Source organism: Lampetra fluviatilis, chromosome 31 (assembly GCF_964198595.1).
Source record: "Lampetra fluviatilis chromosome 31, kcLamFluv1.1, whole genome shotgun sequence".
In the NCBI taxonomy this organism is placed as follows: Eukaryota; Metazoa; Chordata; class Hyperoartia; order Petromyzontiformes; family Petromyzontidae; genus Lampetra; species Lampetra fluviatilis.
Window position 1 is genome coordinate 967203 of NC_136305.1, and position 18257 is coordinate 985459.

General features: G+C 50.8%; 1 protein-coding gene across 2 annotated transcripts in view; it reads right to left on the minus strand.

The window, feature by feature from the left end:
* LOC144943416 (voltage-gated inwardly rectifying potassium channel KCNH6-like) overlaps positions 1-18257 on the minus strand; it is a 139742-nt gene that overhangs the window by 50370 nt on the left and 71115 nt on the right. For both annotated transcript variants that reach the window (XM_078870805.1, XM_078870804.1), the window contains exons 3-5: positions 10271-10429; positions 4184-4583; positions 3279-3391 (exon numbers count right to left, since the gene is read on the minus strand). In XM_078870805.1, coding sequence (XP_078726931.1) covers positions 3279-3391; positions 4184-4583; positions 10271-10429 — 672 coding nt within the window. The remainder of the gene's footprint in view (positions 1-3278; positions 3392-4183; positions 4584-10270; positions 10430-18257) is intronic.

Sequence of the window (18257 nt, forward strand, 5' to 3'; positions counted from 1 at the left end):
ATTGCAACTAACAGCTGCACTGTATAACATCTGTACCCTCGCAAGATACCCGTGAAAGAAACTTACAGCTCATTGGGGCCTTCCTGCTGAAATGAAATGTAATGTAAAAAAATCGAATATGTAAACCGTATATATTTAAAATGTAATATCACCCCCACTCATGTGGGTATCAATACATTGTACACTAAAATAAAATGCGAAGACAATTAAATCATGTTGAAGTAAAAGCCATGAGAAAATAACAAACACTGAGGCCTGATTCACCGCCGGCAAGGTATTACAGATTACAAATTACATTTCCTCGTTCCATTTCATACGTAGGCTTTCACAGCCAATATGATTTATAATAGTTTTATGGGCGGTAAGGTTGTATCAGTAAAATTGTGTGTCGTCACCCGTCCTCCACCCGACACGGCCACTAAATAAAAGTGTCACGCGAATCAAAGCTGCCAAATGTCGTACTGCTTCAGCAGCACACCACCGGCGTTGTTGTTGTTTTGTTGTTGTTGTTGGCCTTGGAGGGGAATGTCAACGACGTTGAAGTGGCTGCAGACGTTTCGTTGGAGACCGCATTCAGCACCATCAGGTTGTTAACGGGAGCTCACATCTCGAGAAGGACCCAGTGTAGATGTTGTGAGACCGCTCCCCAACAACAACAACAACACAGGTGGCGCTGCCGAAGCAGTAAGACATCCGTCTCCTTTGATTCACGTGACTCTTTTATTAACTGACCGCGTCGGGTGGAGGAGGGTTTACGACACACATTTTTAACCCAAAAGAAACCAATTTTGTTCACGAACCAAGGAAGCGGGCAGTTTCAGTCGCGAAAAAACCCAATTCCTGCCAGAGCAGGGGCAGGGGGGCGCCCTGCGCTGACGACGCAGGGCTGTGCCACGCGGAAACCTTCAACGCTTGACTGGGAAAGTTGCATGCAGCAGTTGTCTGGCAGTTGCTTCTGATCACCGTCTCACTTGGCCGCCGACTTATTTTTTACTTTGCCTTGTTTTGGTTTTTGTTGTTCACTTTGCTGACATTTGTCCACGTTAATTGATGGGTTTTGCCACGATTCTTGTCTCTCGCTTGTCTGATCGGCATTTAGTCTCATTATTTTCTTCCGTTTTGAATATTTAGTTTTGCATTGATAGCAGCATACTCTTATGCAATTCACTTCTGATTGTTGTCTAACTCATTTGGTTGGCAGGTTTTTAATTTAAATTCTCCTTAGTTCGTTTATGTGTCTTTCATACTTTTCGTGTGTTCATTGTTTCATTTTCTTGCGAGCCTTGTTGAGGTTATTTTGCATTTAACTGTTCATCACTAAGTGGACACATTGCGTGCGCACGACTGCCGTAGTCCTGCATTTCTCTGCCCGATGCCAGATCCTCATCGACAAAAAGAGAGACGTCTGCTCTCCAACTGTTGCTCTCCCGGTTGAAGAGTGGCCGACGTGGACCCAGCAACCTGACGATGCCACAGCCGCCGCCGCGTCTCACCTCGGAACGCCCCACGCGGTCTCAGCCGGCGAGCAACGACGCGTCGATTCGCCCGCTCTGAAATCGATTCTTACGACACACGTGTCGAAACTGCACGTGCGCAACATCGATTATGGGCGATTGCTTATTATTATTTGCGTATTATAACCGGATGTCACGTTTAGGCGCATGGGACAATCAAAACCGTGCGAGCGAGACGAGAATGAAGCCAGAGAGGATACAAACGAAATTGTACAAATGGGACAACATATTAAATAAATAAATAAACCCCCGTGACCCTGTGTCATGGCCCCAAATCAAGTTTCTGGGGTGAGTGGGGGTGAGTCGGTGCATACCTCATTTGCATGCACACGTCATTAAAACTCCCAGGGGTCAGCGTGAGCAGTGGCTGTGGTTTTTCTGCGAAGGGTCGGTGAACTGCGGGGCACCTTCATGCTCCCGTTGGGGATTGACTTTCAAGTGGCCATTAATATCCGTAAAATCCGTCAAAGAACCTGGCATAAAATATGCAGAGGCTGCACTCGATTGGTGCATTATGCATGGAAGACAGAAGCACGTGGGCTACATTATTTATCTCCGGCGGCGATCGCGGGGAAGGTGAGGAGAGTGCACGCAGCCCTTAATGATGAACACCACCTTCACCCGAGCTGAACCAAACCTGACCGCGCAGAGTCAGGTGTCTTATCCGATGTTATCGGCTCACCCACATGGGCTCTGCCAAGGGGCATCGCTTACCTAGTAATCGCGTGCCGACGGCGCACGCCATGCGGAGGGTGCAACTTGAAAGTTCGGAAGAGAACGTGGTAAGAAAGTTCCACTGCGCAAGGCCTTCGCGGTTGTGTTGTATGGCTCTCCGGTGCCGAACAACACGCGGCACAGTCCGAAAACACATCGGCAGGAGGGTGCCGTAGATGTAATCTGGAGGACGACGCATTGAGACTGTGATCGATGGGACGTGAGCGCAGGTGCTGGAGGAGGGCAGGTTAGCCGGACGGACATTGGAGCGGCTCCCAGAGGCCAGCGACCTCTGGGAAGACCTCAAGCCAGAGACGGTAGTGGTGGTGAGCAAGGAGAGCTGTTGGAGGTCACGTGTTCTCTGCGCAACAGCTCTCAGGAGGAAGACATCAATGGCGAGGTGCGGTGGCATCAACGGCACTGGCCATGATGCCCTCTTTAACTCGACTAACCATGATACGGACTATTAATAGAGTCGAGCCACAATGCATAAAGATCTTTGGACGTGAACGTGCCTGCGGTGTGTGCCGCCCTAGCATTGCACAAGTTACATCAGTCAGACGTAGTCCCTTTGACACGCGCGGGTGATTCCGATAATGTGAAATGGGCCACATTTCTCTGCTCATTCACCGGGGCTGTCACGGCGCTCACGCCGTCCCCAGCGAGGCCAGTGGATTGACAGCGCCCCCCCTCCCCCCCGGTGCATACCGGGTGGAATATAAAAAAGTGCCGTCGCACGACGTTGACCCATCGCGTCCCGGCACGGACCGGAGTGGCGCTTGCCGGGGGACGAGTTGATGACGGCTACGATTTACCGCGTGACCCCGAGTGAACTTTACTCCAATAGCTTCTTTTAAGCGGCCCAATAGAGAGACAATCACCCGTGATCCAGTCATCCATCAAAACGCGCGCGCGCAACCTCCTGTTCATCCGCACGCCACCGACATCATCCGTCCAATTTAATGTCAAATCGCTTGAATAACCATGAAAGGATAACCTAAAAAAAAAAACTCTTCTAAAAAAATTACGTTTAATGATGTGATCGCTTACCGGAGCTGGAGTGGCGGGTGTGGAAGCTCCGTTTGACCCTGTCGCCCCACGCCCCAATTTCCACGTCGTCGACGGAGGAAGCTCGTCGCAAACTCCGCACGCTCTCGCGTGACCTGGCACAACGGACGGCGCGCGCGCGAGCAGCCTGCTGAGAAGCGGTCGTGTTCACAGCGGTGGTTCCCGCGCCCCGCGCCATCGCCGCGTCGCGCGCTTTCAGATGCTCGCTTCTGCGGCCATCTGGAACGCCCTTTCTTAGAAAGCCACTGGAGATATGCATTTGTAAGATCCAGATTGAAAAATAATTTCTGTAGAGCTGCTTTTTGCAGTTTGTTGTCCTTCTCCCGCACCTTCGATTTGCGCGATTGGCTATGTACGGTGCGAAAAAAGTTCAACATGCAGTACATAGAAAATAGCTGGGTAGATTTTTTTACGACTCAAGTAATAATAATAATAATGACTATATATGTGAATGAATTTACCCAGGAGAGTCTCACAAGAGTTTTTGAAGAGGGTTCTGCATTGAGACGTTTGGCCTGTTCTCATGTTGCCCAGAGAATATCTGGCGGCCATAGCAAGTAGAGATAACACTCACAGGCGCACACCAACGGACCAATTCTCTGTCCCACAATCTGATGGCCACATTAGAGGCGAGCGCCATTGGGAATCGATGTTGGAGAATTCGGAATATTTGCGTGGTATCATCATCACAACAGTGGGCATCAAATCAGAGCTCAGCTGCACTTGCTACGCGGAGGGTGACCAACACAGCCGCCTTCGTAGAACATTCACTTCAATCGAATCCGTATTGGTGAGAAAAACTCACCAGAACAGAAAAACGCCATCAAGACATGAACTGCATGGGTCAAGAAAGGAAGGGAACGGCAGCCATGGCGACAAGACGGTACCTGGAGCGCGTGAGGCTGGAGCTGGAGCCCCTGAGGGGATGGCCCACGGCGAGGCGGTCGCGGTTCCAGCGGAGGAACGGATAGGGCCCCACCTCCATCTCGGCCTGCGACCCGGACTCCTCTCCCGCGGCCGCCGCCGCCGTCTTCCGTCCGCCGGGCGTGGGTACGGCGTCCGGGCTGAGGTTGAGCGGCGTGGTGACATCGGCGTCCGAGCCCTTGCCGGAGCAGCGGTGGCGGCTGACGCTCGCCACCATGGCCATCGACTCGGGGCTCTCCCCGCCGCCGCCGCCGCTAAGGGCCGAAGCGACCGCGGCCTCGGGGTCGCGGCGGGACAGCGAGCGCCGGCTGCCGGAGAGCGCGCGGAGGGACGGGAGCCCCAGCCGGAAGGGCAGCCCCGAATCTGCGGGGAAAGGGCGGCGGTGGTGAGTGGCGTCGTGGGACTCGGCACCCGCGGCGGTCAGGCCGCTTGCCGGAGGTGGTGAGGGCTGTTTCAGAATCTGTACTCATCCTGGAGAAATCCCATGAGCTATGAAGCTCTTTTGCACGGATGTCCAGCATCTGACCGCATGTCGCCACGTCAGTCGTGCGCATTGGTGCACGTGGGTAGCATCGATATTGAAGCGCGAGACATATTGCTGCACGGCCCTCGGCTGACTTCACGCCACCACAGCCGACAGCAACACCCGTGTTTTATGCCCATCCAAGCTCTATCCAGGTTCAACGCTGCTTAGCTTCTGATATCTGACGAGACCGGGCACATTCTGGTGATTAAGTCATCATGTTTGGTGAAAACGGGTAAGGTAAAAATGCACCTGCAGGCCTCCAACACTCCAGAATTCACTGAGGTCTCATTGAGTCGCCACCGTGTTCATGAATGTGAGTGTGTGTGCATCACACAGCCACAATGGGATTGTCGAAAATTAATTAGACACTTAATTAGACACTCTGTACACACATTAATCCATTCAGAATGTAATTGTCCGAATGCTTACAGACGTAAGATGCACATTCCGAGACGAGCCTAACTAAACCACGCACACACACACACTACACACTACAACACTACACACTACAACACTACACACCACAACACTACACACACACACTACACACTACAACACTACACACTACAACACTACACACTACAACACTACACACCACAACACTACACACTACAACACTACACACCACAACACTACACACCACAACACTACACACTACAACACTACACACTACAACACTACACACCACAACACTACACACTACACACCACAACACTACACACTACAACACTACACACCACAACACTACACACTACACACTACAACACTACACACCACAACACTACACACTACACACCACAACACTACAAACCACAACACTACACACCACAACACTACACACTACAACACTACACACTACAACACTACACACCACAACACTACACACCACAACACTACACACCACAACACTACACAGCACAACACTACACATTACAACACTACAACACTACAACACTACACACCACAACACTACACACCACAACACTACACACTACAACACTACACACCACAACACTACACACCACAACACTACACACTACAACACTACACACCACAACACTACACACCACAACACTACACACTACAACACTACACACCACAACACTACACACCACAACACTACACACTACAACACTACACACTACAACACTACACACTACACACTACAACACTACACACCACAACACTACACACTGAAACACTACACACCACAACACTACACACCACAACACTACACACCACAACACTACACACTACAACACTACACACTACACACTACAACACTACACACCACAACACTACACACTACAACACTACACACTACACACTACAACACTACACACCACAACACTACACACCACAACACTACACACCACAACACTACCCACTACACACCACAAAACTACACACCACAAAACTACACACCACAACACTACCACTACACACCACAACACTACACACTACACACTACAACACTACACACCACAACACTACACACCACAACACTACAACACTACACACTACAACACTACAACACTACACACCACAACACTACACACTACAACACTACACACTACACACCACAACACTACACACTACACACTACAACACACCACACCACAACACTACAACACTACACACCACAACACTACACACTACACACTACAACACTACACACCACAACACTACACACCACAACACTACACACCACAACACTACCCACTACACACCACAAAACTACACACCACAAAACTACACACCACAACACTACCACTACACACCACAACACTACACACTACACACTACAACACTACACACCACAACACTACACACCACAACACTACAACACTACACACTACAACACTACACACCACAACACTACACACTACAACACTACACACTACACACCACAACACTACACACCACAACACTACAACACACCACACCACAACACTACAACACTACACACCACAACACTACACACTACAACACTACACACCACAACACTACACACCACAACACTACACACCACAACACTACCCACTACACACCACAAAACTACACACCACAAAACTACACACCACAACACTACCACTACACACCACAACACTACACACTACACACTACAACACTACACACCACAACACTACACACCACAACACTACAACACTACACACTACAACACTACAACACTACACACCACAACACTACACACTACAACACTACACACTACACACCACAACACTACACACTACACACCACAACACACCACACCATAACACTACACACCACAACACTACACACTACAACACTACACACCACAACACTACACACCACAACACTACACACCACAACACTACACACTACACACCACAACACACCACACCATAACACTACACACCACAACACTACACACCACAACACTACACCACTACACACCACAACACTACACACCACAACACTACACACTACAACACTACACCACTACACACCACAACACTACACACTACAACACTACACACTACAACACTACACACCACAACACTACACACTACAACACTACACACTACACACCACAACACTACACACCACAACACTACAACACTACACACCACAACACTACACACCACAACACTACACACTACAACACTACACACTACAACACTACACACTACACACCACAACACTACACACTACAACACTACACACTACACCACTACACACTACAACACTACACACTACAACACTACACACTACAACACTACACACCACAACACTACACACTACAACACTACACACTACACACCACAACACTACACACCACAACACTACACACTACAACACTACACACCACAACACTACACACCACAACACTACACACTACACACTACAACACTACACACTACAACACTACACACTACAACACTACACACGCAGCTGTGGGTCCTGGTGAACACACAGGTGAACATTTACACATTCTTTTCAACCAAGCCAAGTAGTTTTTCACAAAGGAATGAGATTTAGACTTTAAAACGTCAGCTGAATGGATCACTTTACATCTCAACACGACCTCCGATTAAAGCCGCCCGTTCTAACTTAGCGCTACTTTAATGTAACCCAAGCGGCGTTGCCGTGTTTTCCCTTCTCAGTCTCGCAATAATCTTTGATCAGCCGCTCGTAACATCCCAGGGACATCTAGAAACGTTTCCCCCGAGCGGCATACCGCGCTGACAATCTTGCCAGCGGCTCCCCGCGTCTCACGCCCGTTCCGGCAGAATGTTCCCGCTGCAGCGGAGAGGGTCTTTGACGCTGCCGCCGTACACATTTCTCTGTAATTGGAAGGTTATATAGGCTATTAAAATTCGAGACAATGAGACAATTAGAATGAAATCCGGAGAAAACTTTCTCATCACGCTGACTTAGCAGCAGCAGCAGCCGCGCTACGTTTCTGCCCGTGCAGAAAGCGGGAGAGAAGAACCGAGGGCGATGTTAATGAATCTACCTTGTTACATGTTCTACTCGCTAGAGCACATGGCGACCAGGCTAATTGACAGCTACACCAGTATAGCTATTGTTATAAATAGTTGTTCTGAGGATGGGAAGAACTCGGATACTAAAGTGTGAGCTCCCACTCAACAGCATGTGGACCATCGCTGATCCCTCTTTATAATTCTCGAATAACTTGAACATGAGCCGTGGAAAGGTGACTTTTTTCAAGTGGGGGGGGGGGGGTAGGATATTCGATGTTGCGATGTGCGGGCGATGCGGCCCCAGTGTCAGCACGCAGTGAATGGTGCCGGTGGGTCCCCCGAGACCCCCGCCCTGGGACTCGTTGGTGCTGCCCCGGCTGCCCCTGGATGCCCCTGGGGAGATCGTTGTCGGTGCTGGGGTCCACGCGTTACCCCTGGGGCTCGTTGCTGTTGAGCCCTGGTTACTGCATCCTCCTGCGTTTGACCTCGTCGACCCCGGGCCAGGCTATGCACTGTCACTCCTCTCTAGTTCCTCTCGGGCTCCTCTCTCTCCGGCGCGTGCGTGCTCTCACCTGGCCCAGCACAACGCGTCTAGATTATTTGGAGTATTTGGCTGCTATAAATGTCTACGTGATGGAAAGCCATTTCGTTGAGCTATCATTTGTGTTCTGACCCGCCCCTCCTGGACATCTGTGAAAAAGAGCTTTATTGCTCATCGGATTCCTCCACTCTAAATATTCAGATTCTGAAAAAGCACATTCCCCCCCCCCCCCTCAAAGCTCATTTGACCTTCTCGAACGAAACATTTAGACGATACAGACATTGTCATTGTTGCTGTCAGCGGCAGCGGCGAGCTTATTCCACGTTGTCAAAAAAAGAGGAAGCTTTATTGGAAGTGATGTGCGTTCTTAATCTAATCTGGCCTCTAAGAGGACAAACTGAGCCTTCGGCTAAACAGAGTGCTCGACAATAAACGTTCATGTAGATCTGTCCCAATGTTGGCGCACATCTCTCTTGCCTGCACCCTGCTCACATCCTGACTGGGCACCGCGTGTCACTGTCGGCGTGTCACTGTCGGTGTGTCACTGTTGGTGTGTCATTTCGGCGCTACTGAAAGTACGGCAGCTGCGGTAAACTCGAGCCGGCACTGCCGACGCTGAGCGCCACTCCGCACCTGGCGAGTCGCGCGAGCCACAGCCACACCAGTTGCGTCTTCCCCAAATGTATCAGCGGCAATGGCTGTGGGCCCTCGCTATCGACCAGGAGGCCTGTGGATGATTCCCGGCCATGGCTGGCATCAGCACGGCGAGTGATATCTGAACTAGTCCTTGGCCTCCCCGATTCACCGGCCAGCACTGACCAGCGTGGTGAAGTATGATCAAACAGACCCCATGACCGACACTGTTATGAATTAAATTATGCTCATAGTAAATTGCGCTGTCTTGAGACAACACATTTCCATTCAGAGCGATCCAGAGCTCAATCACTGGCCGCATCCTTCCCGGCCCTCTGCTGGACTCGTGTAGGCGCCGTGACGAGTGACCACAGATGAAACGAGTGCTGTGCTGGACGCGGTGTGCAGAGCGTGTAAATAGTTCCCCGTAGCTGACCCAGACAGATTCAGCTCTGGAGCTACCCCTGTGGCAATGCACGACGCTATGAGCAGAGTCACCTGGACAGCATCGCTCGTCACACGAGAGAGACGGCACGTTCCCCTCCAGCCCCAACTCCCCTGCAGTGGAGCCACCATCCCTCTCCCACGCTGGTCAAACGGTGCCGCCCACTGGTCTACTTTGGTCATCATGGCTCCCGGTGCAAGGAATTAAATTCCGAATAAGCCCCCCACCACCCTGTGCCATTCCCTCCCCCCTTCGTAGCGCCCGTGGCTGGGGGAGTCTTTGGCCACTGGGGGAAGGGAGGGGGGGCTCTGCGCAGTTGCACTGCCTGCACACTCGATAGCTACGCCACTCGTGCCGCGACCTCCCCCGCTGCCCCCCCCCCCGCCACACTCAGCTCGTTGTTCTCCCACCCGTGCCAGGCGTGCGCCCACTCACACGTGGGGAACTTGGCCCAGCCCATGGCGCGCTGGTTCCGGCTCTCCAGCTCCGGGCTCTCGGCATCGCACACCTCCTCGAAGTCGAGGATGAAGACGACCACATCGCCCTCCTCGTTCTTCACGGGGATGATGTGCGTGGCGCCCAGGAAGCACGATCCTGGGTGGGAGAGACGCGAAGGCGGCAACAGCGGGGGACATTCTCTCGGTCGATCGATTCCGCTGCGACGCGTCGTCTCGTCGTCACTGACGAGACTCGACGCGAGACGCCCCCTCGAGTCACGCGCACTGCAAGCGCGTGACACGTGCGGTGGGACACCCCCCCCCCCACTTTACACGTGGACGCACAATGTTTGACGTGCATTCAACGCACCAGCCGCCCAAAGAGGTACTCTCCACACGGTGACGCACTTAACGCACACCAAGCACACGCAAATCGCTCGCAAATGCGATTTGCGAGTGCAAACACCCGAAAATCACTGCTCACTCGCAAATGGCACGCGCAGTGGCTCCCTCACACGCAAACACACACTGCTCACTCACGAATCACTCACACTGCTTCCTGCTAACTCATGCACACACGAATCATACACTTACTTCTCACTCACACACAATTCACTCACTGCTCACTGATGATGGAACACGTGTGCTGGTTTCTGTATTCTCGCTTGGGACACACATTCCAGAATCATAATTAGGATCTCTATCTATGCTGGAGGAATCCGATGAGCTATGAAGCTCTTTTTTTACAGATGTCCAGTAGGATCGTGTCAGAAGTTAGAACAAACAATACGAAGACACGATAGGAGTGCAAGGTTTACGAAATCTAAGCAAATTATTTAAAAAGTAAAACTAAATTTGTTTTACCATTTAAAAAATTTAAACACATCAAGGGTTTAAACTACGAGCCCTGAACACGTTGACCGGGTCCAGTGACACAACGAGTGGTGTCAGAACGAACCGGCGATGATGCGGTCAATGTAGCACCACGATGATGACTCCCATCGTGTTCACTTCCAGCGAGCGCCAACGCACGCGGAACCACGTGACTATTATTCGTGATTCATCGTCACCAGCAGCCACCGCCAACAAATCAAAACAACAACGTTCGGCACAAAACTAAAACGGACACGAGCAACAGGAAAAGTGAAACGACAACGGGTTTCTCTGTTGTCTTTTTTGGGGTCGTGTTCGTTTGGGATGGTGTCCGACGTTTCGTTCCAGCTGCCGGGAGCCTCTTTGTAAACAAGCGCGAGATGAACTAACGTATTCTCATGACCACAAACGCTCCGACCACCCTGTTTTAAAGCCCGAATTGGGATTGCGTCGTGCATCATAGCAAGGGTCGTGTGTGTGCGCGCGCGTGACCAGATGTGCAGCAACGTCGTTGATCCTTGATACCCGTTTTAGGGCGCATCTTACTTCCCGGTGCATCTCACTCTCTCCGCAGAGTACGGTAGCACCAATGGCTGCGTGGACATCTGCCACCTTCTGGTGAAACATAAACGCGATGAGAATGTGTGGACAGAAAAGGCACCCCATTTAGCTGTGGGTTATGGTATTTGTATTCGTTGCTTCATCGTCATCAGCCATGGTCAATCCACTGTTGGCTGCACAGTAGAGCATAAAAAACTCAATTAAGTTCTGATACACGCACACCGATGATACACTTCCAATATCAGCACAGGTCAGATATCAGGCCGCTTCGGGGCATTCCGGATGGTTTGGTCGCAAGGCACTGACCACAACCTCACCATTGTCAACACATCACACTGCGATTGAGAACACGGGCACACACATGCGTTGGGGAAAGCTTTCCTAATGCACGACGCAAATTGCATTTTGACAAAGCAGCAAGCTCATCAACGCAATTCCACAGCCAATTGTCTGCGCTGTTGTTGGGGCGAGTGTGACTTTACAGATTCCGTTGCAAAGCTGCTAAAGCCCTCGCAGCAGATGCGATTTCTGATCACAGGAGCCCTTTACGCAAACATGCATTGACCACACCCCCACCCTCCCGCATAGGAATGGCAATCATGAATTTAAGCCTTCGCTATGGATTTGTGCGTGGGTCGCACTGTGGCTTACAGCACAAGCAGTTGTTGTTGTTATTTGGAAGCATTTGCTGCTCTCTTCATGTCAGTGATTTCACAGCAGAGGCAGCGGAGGTGATGGGGCCCTGAGCGCGAAGGCGCCTGTTGCACAGCGAGCGCGCCTGGGGACACGTGGCTTGTGCGCGCAGATGTTGTTTCCGCACAGGCAGCGCTTGCGGCATCCTCGCATGGGAAGACCTTCACTGTCATTAATCATGCACAGGCCCCTTCCTTATTTGTCAGTCCCCTGCTGCTGGGCGAAGGCCTCCGCCGCATGCCGAGTCAGTCACGGCGGGGCTGGTTTCCGTGCTTCAGCGCGCTGGTCGCTGCGGGTTGGTTATAGCCCGCAGCGCGAATGTGGTTGCCAATCTAAAACCGCGGACCGCACGGACACACCACTGACCGCTTCGATCATTCTCCGGCAGCAGTTCAAAAACGATTCACCACGCGGCTCCTGCTGAAGCCGACAACTGGCTCAGTCATCGATTCGGCGAATGAAATCCATTCCTTAGCTCACGATTTACACGCCTCGCGTCAGACTTGCTCGTCACGAATAACTGTATTTTATGTGTGTACGCCGCATGGAAAATTAATTGGGTTGGCGCGACCACCGCAGCCACTAGCAGCAGAGGCAACTGCATTCACCACACTGGCACACGCCCGTGCTCACAGCTCTCGCGTCTCATCCACTGCTGGATGAGGGCCACATTCAGCACAGTGCAAACACAACACTGAATCAAGAATCAAAACGCGATGCCAAATTGTAGATGATCGAATTCACCCAATGTGGAATTGGCCAAGTAACCAAGGCAGGGCCCTCTTGACGAAGAGTCGTCAGACTCGCAGGCGTTTGTCGCAGGTAACAGAAGCACACGAGAAGTAAAATAAAAACTAAAAACAACACCAGGTGGTTCCCCGCCGCTACGCTTCTTTCGAAGTTGCAACTCTTCGCCTGGGGCATTCACAACGAAGCCTCCACATTCTCACCGCTCACGTGGCTGCTCGGTGATGGAACGCGAGGCAACAAATCCGTTTCCATGGCTTGACTAAGCCCATCATCCCTCTCGGGTCGATAAGTTGAATATCACCTGTGGCAATGTCAACAGTCGTTGTCCTACGGGCCGACTCGCATCTGCTATAGAAATGTGTAAAGTTTCCACCACTGCTTCAGGGGATGTAAACGGGAGATGAGCAGAGCACTCGCAACGCTCGTATGAGCAGGAGATCACTGTGACTTTTGGCTAAGATTACCACTGAACTAAAAGTGCCTTAGTCTGACTCTATGAGTGACAACCGTTGAAAATGAACCTTAAGCAGCCTTAATTACCTTCAGCCAAAACGGCCTTTACAAAGGAAATGGCCAAACATCCCAATTCAGAACCGTCCTAAAAAAAATGTCTGAAGACTCGATGAGGGTACCTTGCATATATAAATGGCCTCATTGTTGTTAGAGTCTATAGCCCTTTGCACACTGAAGTGTCACTTGGTATATGTGTCGTGACATAGATTTAGCTACGTAGCAGCATCGCGCGGGCTGACCGGGAGGTCGCGTCCTCCCTGTCTGGTGTGAATCGGTATCCGCAGCGACCACGTGCGCTCACAGTGATGAATGAGGCGCCACACGTCCGCGCGCGTCAATGGCGGAAACAGATGCAAACAAAGCATTAACCGAAGCAAGGCTCAATCACAATTAAAACGACATCCGAATTATAATCCTCAGGCTAAATCGCGTATAAAAGTAGGTCACAGAGATGAGAGATTTAATGAAACTGTCATTCGGCAACACACTCAGTTATTTTCAAGCCCAAAGACTTGATTATACAAGGTGTTTGTAAAGATATCATTTAATTTTAAATAATAATGCTTTGACTGATTTTCATTTCAAGTTTAGCTTCCCAAAAGTCCTTCAAAGTCCCTCTCATCCGCATCTTTATTTCATCATTTTGACCACGGTCTGCCTTCAATAACTGCCCCAAGGTACACGTTCGTTAAATTGCAACTTGGAACGCGCCCAGAATCCGGTCACTCTCGTCGTGAGGGAACGGCTCGGAGGAGCCGGTGCCAACAACTGGCCAAGCTCTGCGTTCCTCTGTGTTTCAAGGTGTTTCAAGGTGTTTTTGGCCAATCCATGTAGGAGGAAGCCGGAGCACTCGGAGAAACCCCACGCGTACGAGGGGGAAACGCTCGATCCCATACAGACGCAACGGGCGGGTTTCACACTTTCGCTGTGCTGCTGCCTCCTCCTGGCGAGCCGGGGGATGGTTTCTGGTCGACGCTCACGGGAAGGGAGTTTCACAACATGACTTGAACCTTGTGGCGCGACCCCGGGCTCCCATAAGCCCCCGGCTCTCGCACAAACTGCGTTGAGACGTCATTTTATGTCTGTTGAAGGCGAACGACACGACGATTTATTCATCTCGACGAGCTCTACACGATGTGCTAATCTATCTTGATTTGAAGCTTTCATGACTGAAGGAATCTATGCTCTTTGGTTCTTTCGGTAAAGTCACGTAGGTAGAAAATAAAACAAAATGTAAAATAATATTTTTCAAAGTTCTGTTAAGGGGCCGTCCATAAATGACGTCACGCGATTTTGACCCCCCCCCCCCCCTTTCGTCACACGGCGTCACAAAAAGGCAGACCCCCCTCAAATATGACGTTACAAAGCTCTGTCCCCCCCCCCCAAAAGCATATTTCTATTTTGAAAATAAAACATGCTTCAAATTGCATTAAACTATTGTCATTGTAGTGCGTATTTAATGTGGCGCTGCACTCTGATGTTGTAGGAGAAAACATTTATTGAAAAAGTTTATATAATTAAGTAGAACGTGTTGTCTATATTTATCTAAAGTTGCGCATTTTGATGTGACGTCACATTTCTCAACCCCCCCCCCATCGTCACACATCGTCACAAATGTCTGACCCCCTCCCCTAGGTGCGTGACGTCATTTATGGACGGCCCCTTATGACTACGGCAATTTTGACAACGACGGGTGCTTGGTGAAGAACGAGAGGATTGATTTCTGGTGGGTCGCGGCGTTGATGTGCGCGGTGGGACGGAGTCGCCAAAAACAAATAAATAAATTACGATTTTTACCTCCGTTTATTGGGCACCCCGGGGTCGCGCCATCAGGTTCACTTTTACGATCCTGCAACCCTCGCCTCCACAGTGCTGGGCAACCAGCGTGTGCCCTCACACGCCAGGCTGTTTTGTCTTCACAGCCGTGTACCTCCGGCTGGTACCTCTGAACGAGTAAAGTAGTATTTTTTTTAAAACGCCACTTAAAAGACGTTTCTTGGAGAAATCCCACGCAATAAAATCTCTCAGCAATTTCCCCGTGTAGTCTATTCGTCTCTGTGACATGATGCCTACAGCACTATTGTTACACATTAGGCGGGGGGGGGGGGGGCGCCAGGTGTGTCCCTGCCGCGATGGTGTTTGTGTCAGGGAGCGCTGCCCCGTCACGCAAACACGGCGGCGTCAGCGCTCCGCACGCCGAGAAACAAACGAGAGGGTGGCTTTTGCGGAAATCGCTTTTTCGAGATGAAAGTAATATGAGGCCAGCCCGGCGTTTTGCCTCCCTGTTCGGCTCCGCAATTCATTTCCTCCGCGGCGCCCTCAAGCAATGTTTGTGGAAGATATTGCAGGGCGAAGCTCGCATGAATCTGCAAATAGATAGAGTGTTGGAGGTTGATTTCTTTTCGCCTTTGTTAGAATTTCACGCGAGCCACAGGTGTGGCGACGGGGGCAAAAACAACCGCAAGTGCGTGTGCAGTGGCGGTGTTCACGCGCGAGCAACCCCAATTCGGCATGCGCGGCGCACGAGTGGAAATAAAAACAAGGCGGGAGATTCCCGCGTTCAGACGTCTTTGCAGGGTGCACCGACTCTCCGTGCAGCGACTCTCCGAGCCACGCCAAACGCTGAGTGCAACGCGGGCAAAATACTGCACAGCGCCCGGTTTGAATGTCGCCGATTTTAATGAAGTCAAGTGGTGGAGAGGTGGTGCAGTGGGTAGCGCATAGTGCTATCCACCCAGTGTCCTGAGTTTGATTGCTAGCTTCAGCTGACATCAGTGGCAAGGGATATCTGGACCAGTCATACCCCCCCCAGCACCACCCCTTTACTGACCAGCATGGTGAAGTATGGTCAAACAGACCATGACCAACATGGCGTGGGAAGGCCCTCATCCACCAGTGGCTTGACAATGAGTTGTACTCTTGGTTCTTTCGGTAAAGTCACGTGGAAGGGAAATTAAAAAAAATGTAATTATTATTTTATTATTTCCCTTCTACGTGACTTTACCGAAAAAACCAAGAATATGAATCCCTGCAGTCACGAAAGCTTTAAATCGAAATGAGTTGTACATTACGAATTATTATTTTTAGAATCATGTGCACTGCAAGCTCACGCCACGTTTACGTCAGACCACGGATAAACGTGATTTAAAAACGAAATATAAAAGGTAACACGGGATGCTGAGGATTTATATTTCAATAAAAATGTATGAGCGTGAAAGAATCCAGATATGGGGAAAAAAGATAAAAATGACGTTCAATCATTTATCCAGGAGAAGCACACTGAGTTATCGGACTCTCTTTCAGAAGGGTCCTGCATTGGGTTTTAAATTTTAAAATGTTTTCAGACAAGTTATGAGTATTTATACAATTGAGAGGAAATCAGAGCACCTGCAAAAAAACCCCACGCGTGCGAGGTTGCAACGCTCCATCCCTGTACAGAGACGAAAGTAGATGGCGATCAGTCTACTTGCTCTACCGCCTTCTCCTGGCGAGCCAGGGGAGGGAGTTTTACACGAGATCTGTGCGGCGATCCACCAAGCCTCGCTGCCTGCACAGTCATGCTGCTCGCACTTGTGGCGTCTTTCACGAGCGTCCTGTGAGCCAGTCACTCGTGAGCGCCACTGTCGTTCTTGCAGGACGGGGCAGGGCAAGCGTTCATCCGGGACGACGCACAAAAGCCCATCAGTAATAACCTGCGGCAATTCCGCGGGCTCTCTTTCACAATGTAGCGACCGGCTATGAATGAACGACAACCTCGCGCCTTTTCTTTAATTCTCTCTCTCGATTTCAATTCCATTTTCCCTCTCTCGTTGCTGCTGCTGCTGCTGCAGCAGCTGCTGCTGCTGTTGTTGTTGCGAGCTCTCTTCGTAAAACGACACGGGTCACCACATAAACTAAATGTCTCATTAATAAAGAGCACGCGGCCACCCACGCAGCAGTCACTGCAACAGCATGGCACGGGGACCGTGAGTCCTGCACATACCACAAAGACAAAGATGCCCCATATAGGCTTTTCGTGCGAGTGCTGTTAGCAAGCACCTATGAAGGCCGACACGGCAAACGAGGGGTGGGTGGCCAGCACCACGCCACCTTTGTTTCCCCAGTGGCGATGTTTACAGACCGCACCAGGAACTCATTTGAGGCTGAGTCGACCTAGGGGGAGTCCCAATGACCGGTTCAGATAGATCGTTATCGGTGTTGGCCGTGGGTGGGAATCGAACTCGGGACGTCGGGTGTGTAGCGCAGTGCGCGAACTACCACACCACCCCCACACACACAGAGACAGACACAGAGACAGACACGATCCGCATCCACCACCATCACCACCCCCACACACAGAGACAGACACAGAGCTGTACACGATCTGCATCCACCACCACCCCCACATACAGAGACAGACACAGAGACACACACAGACACACACAGAGACACACACACACACAGACACACACAGAGACAGACAGAGACACACACAGAGACAGACACAGAGCTGTACACGATCTGCATCCACCACCCCCCCACACACACAGAGACACACACAGAGACAGACACAGAGGCACACACAGAGACAGACACAGAGACAGACACAGACACGA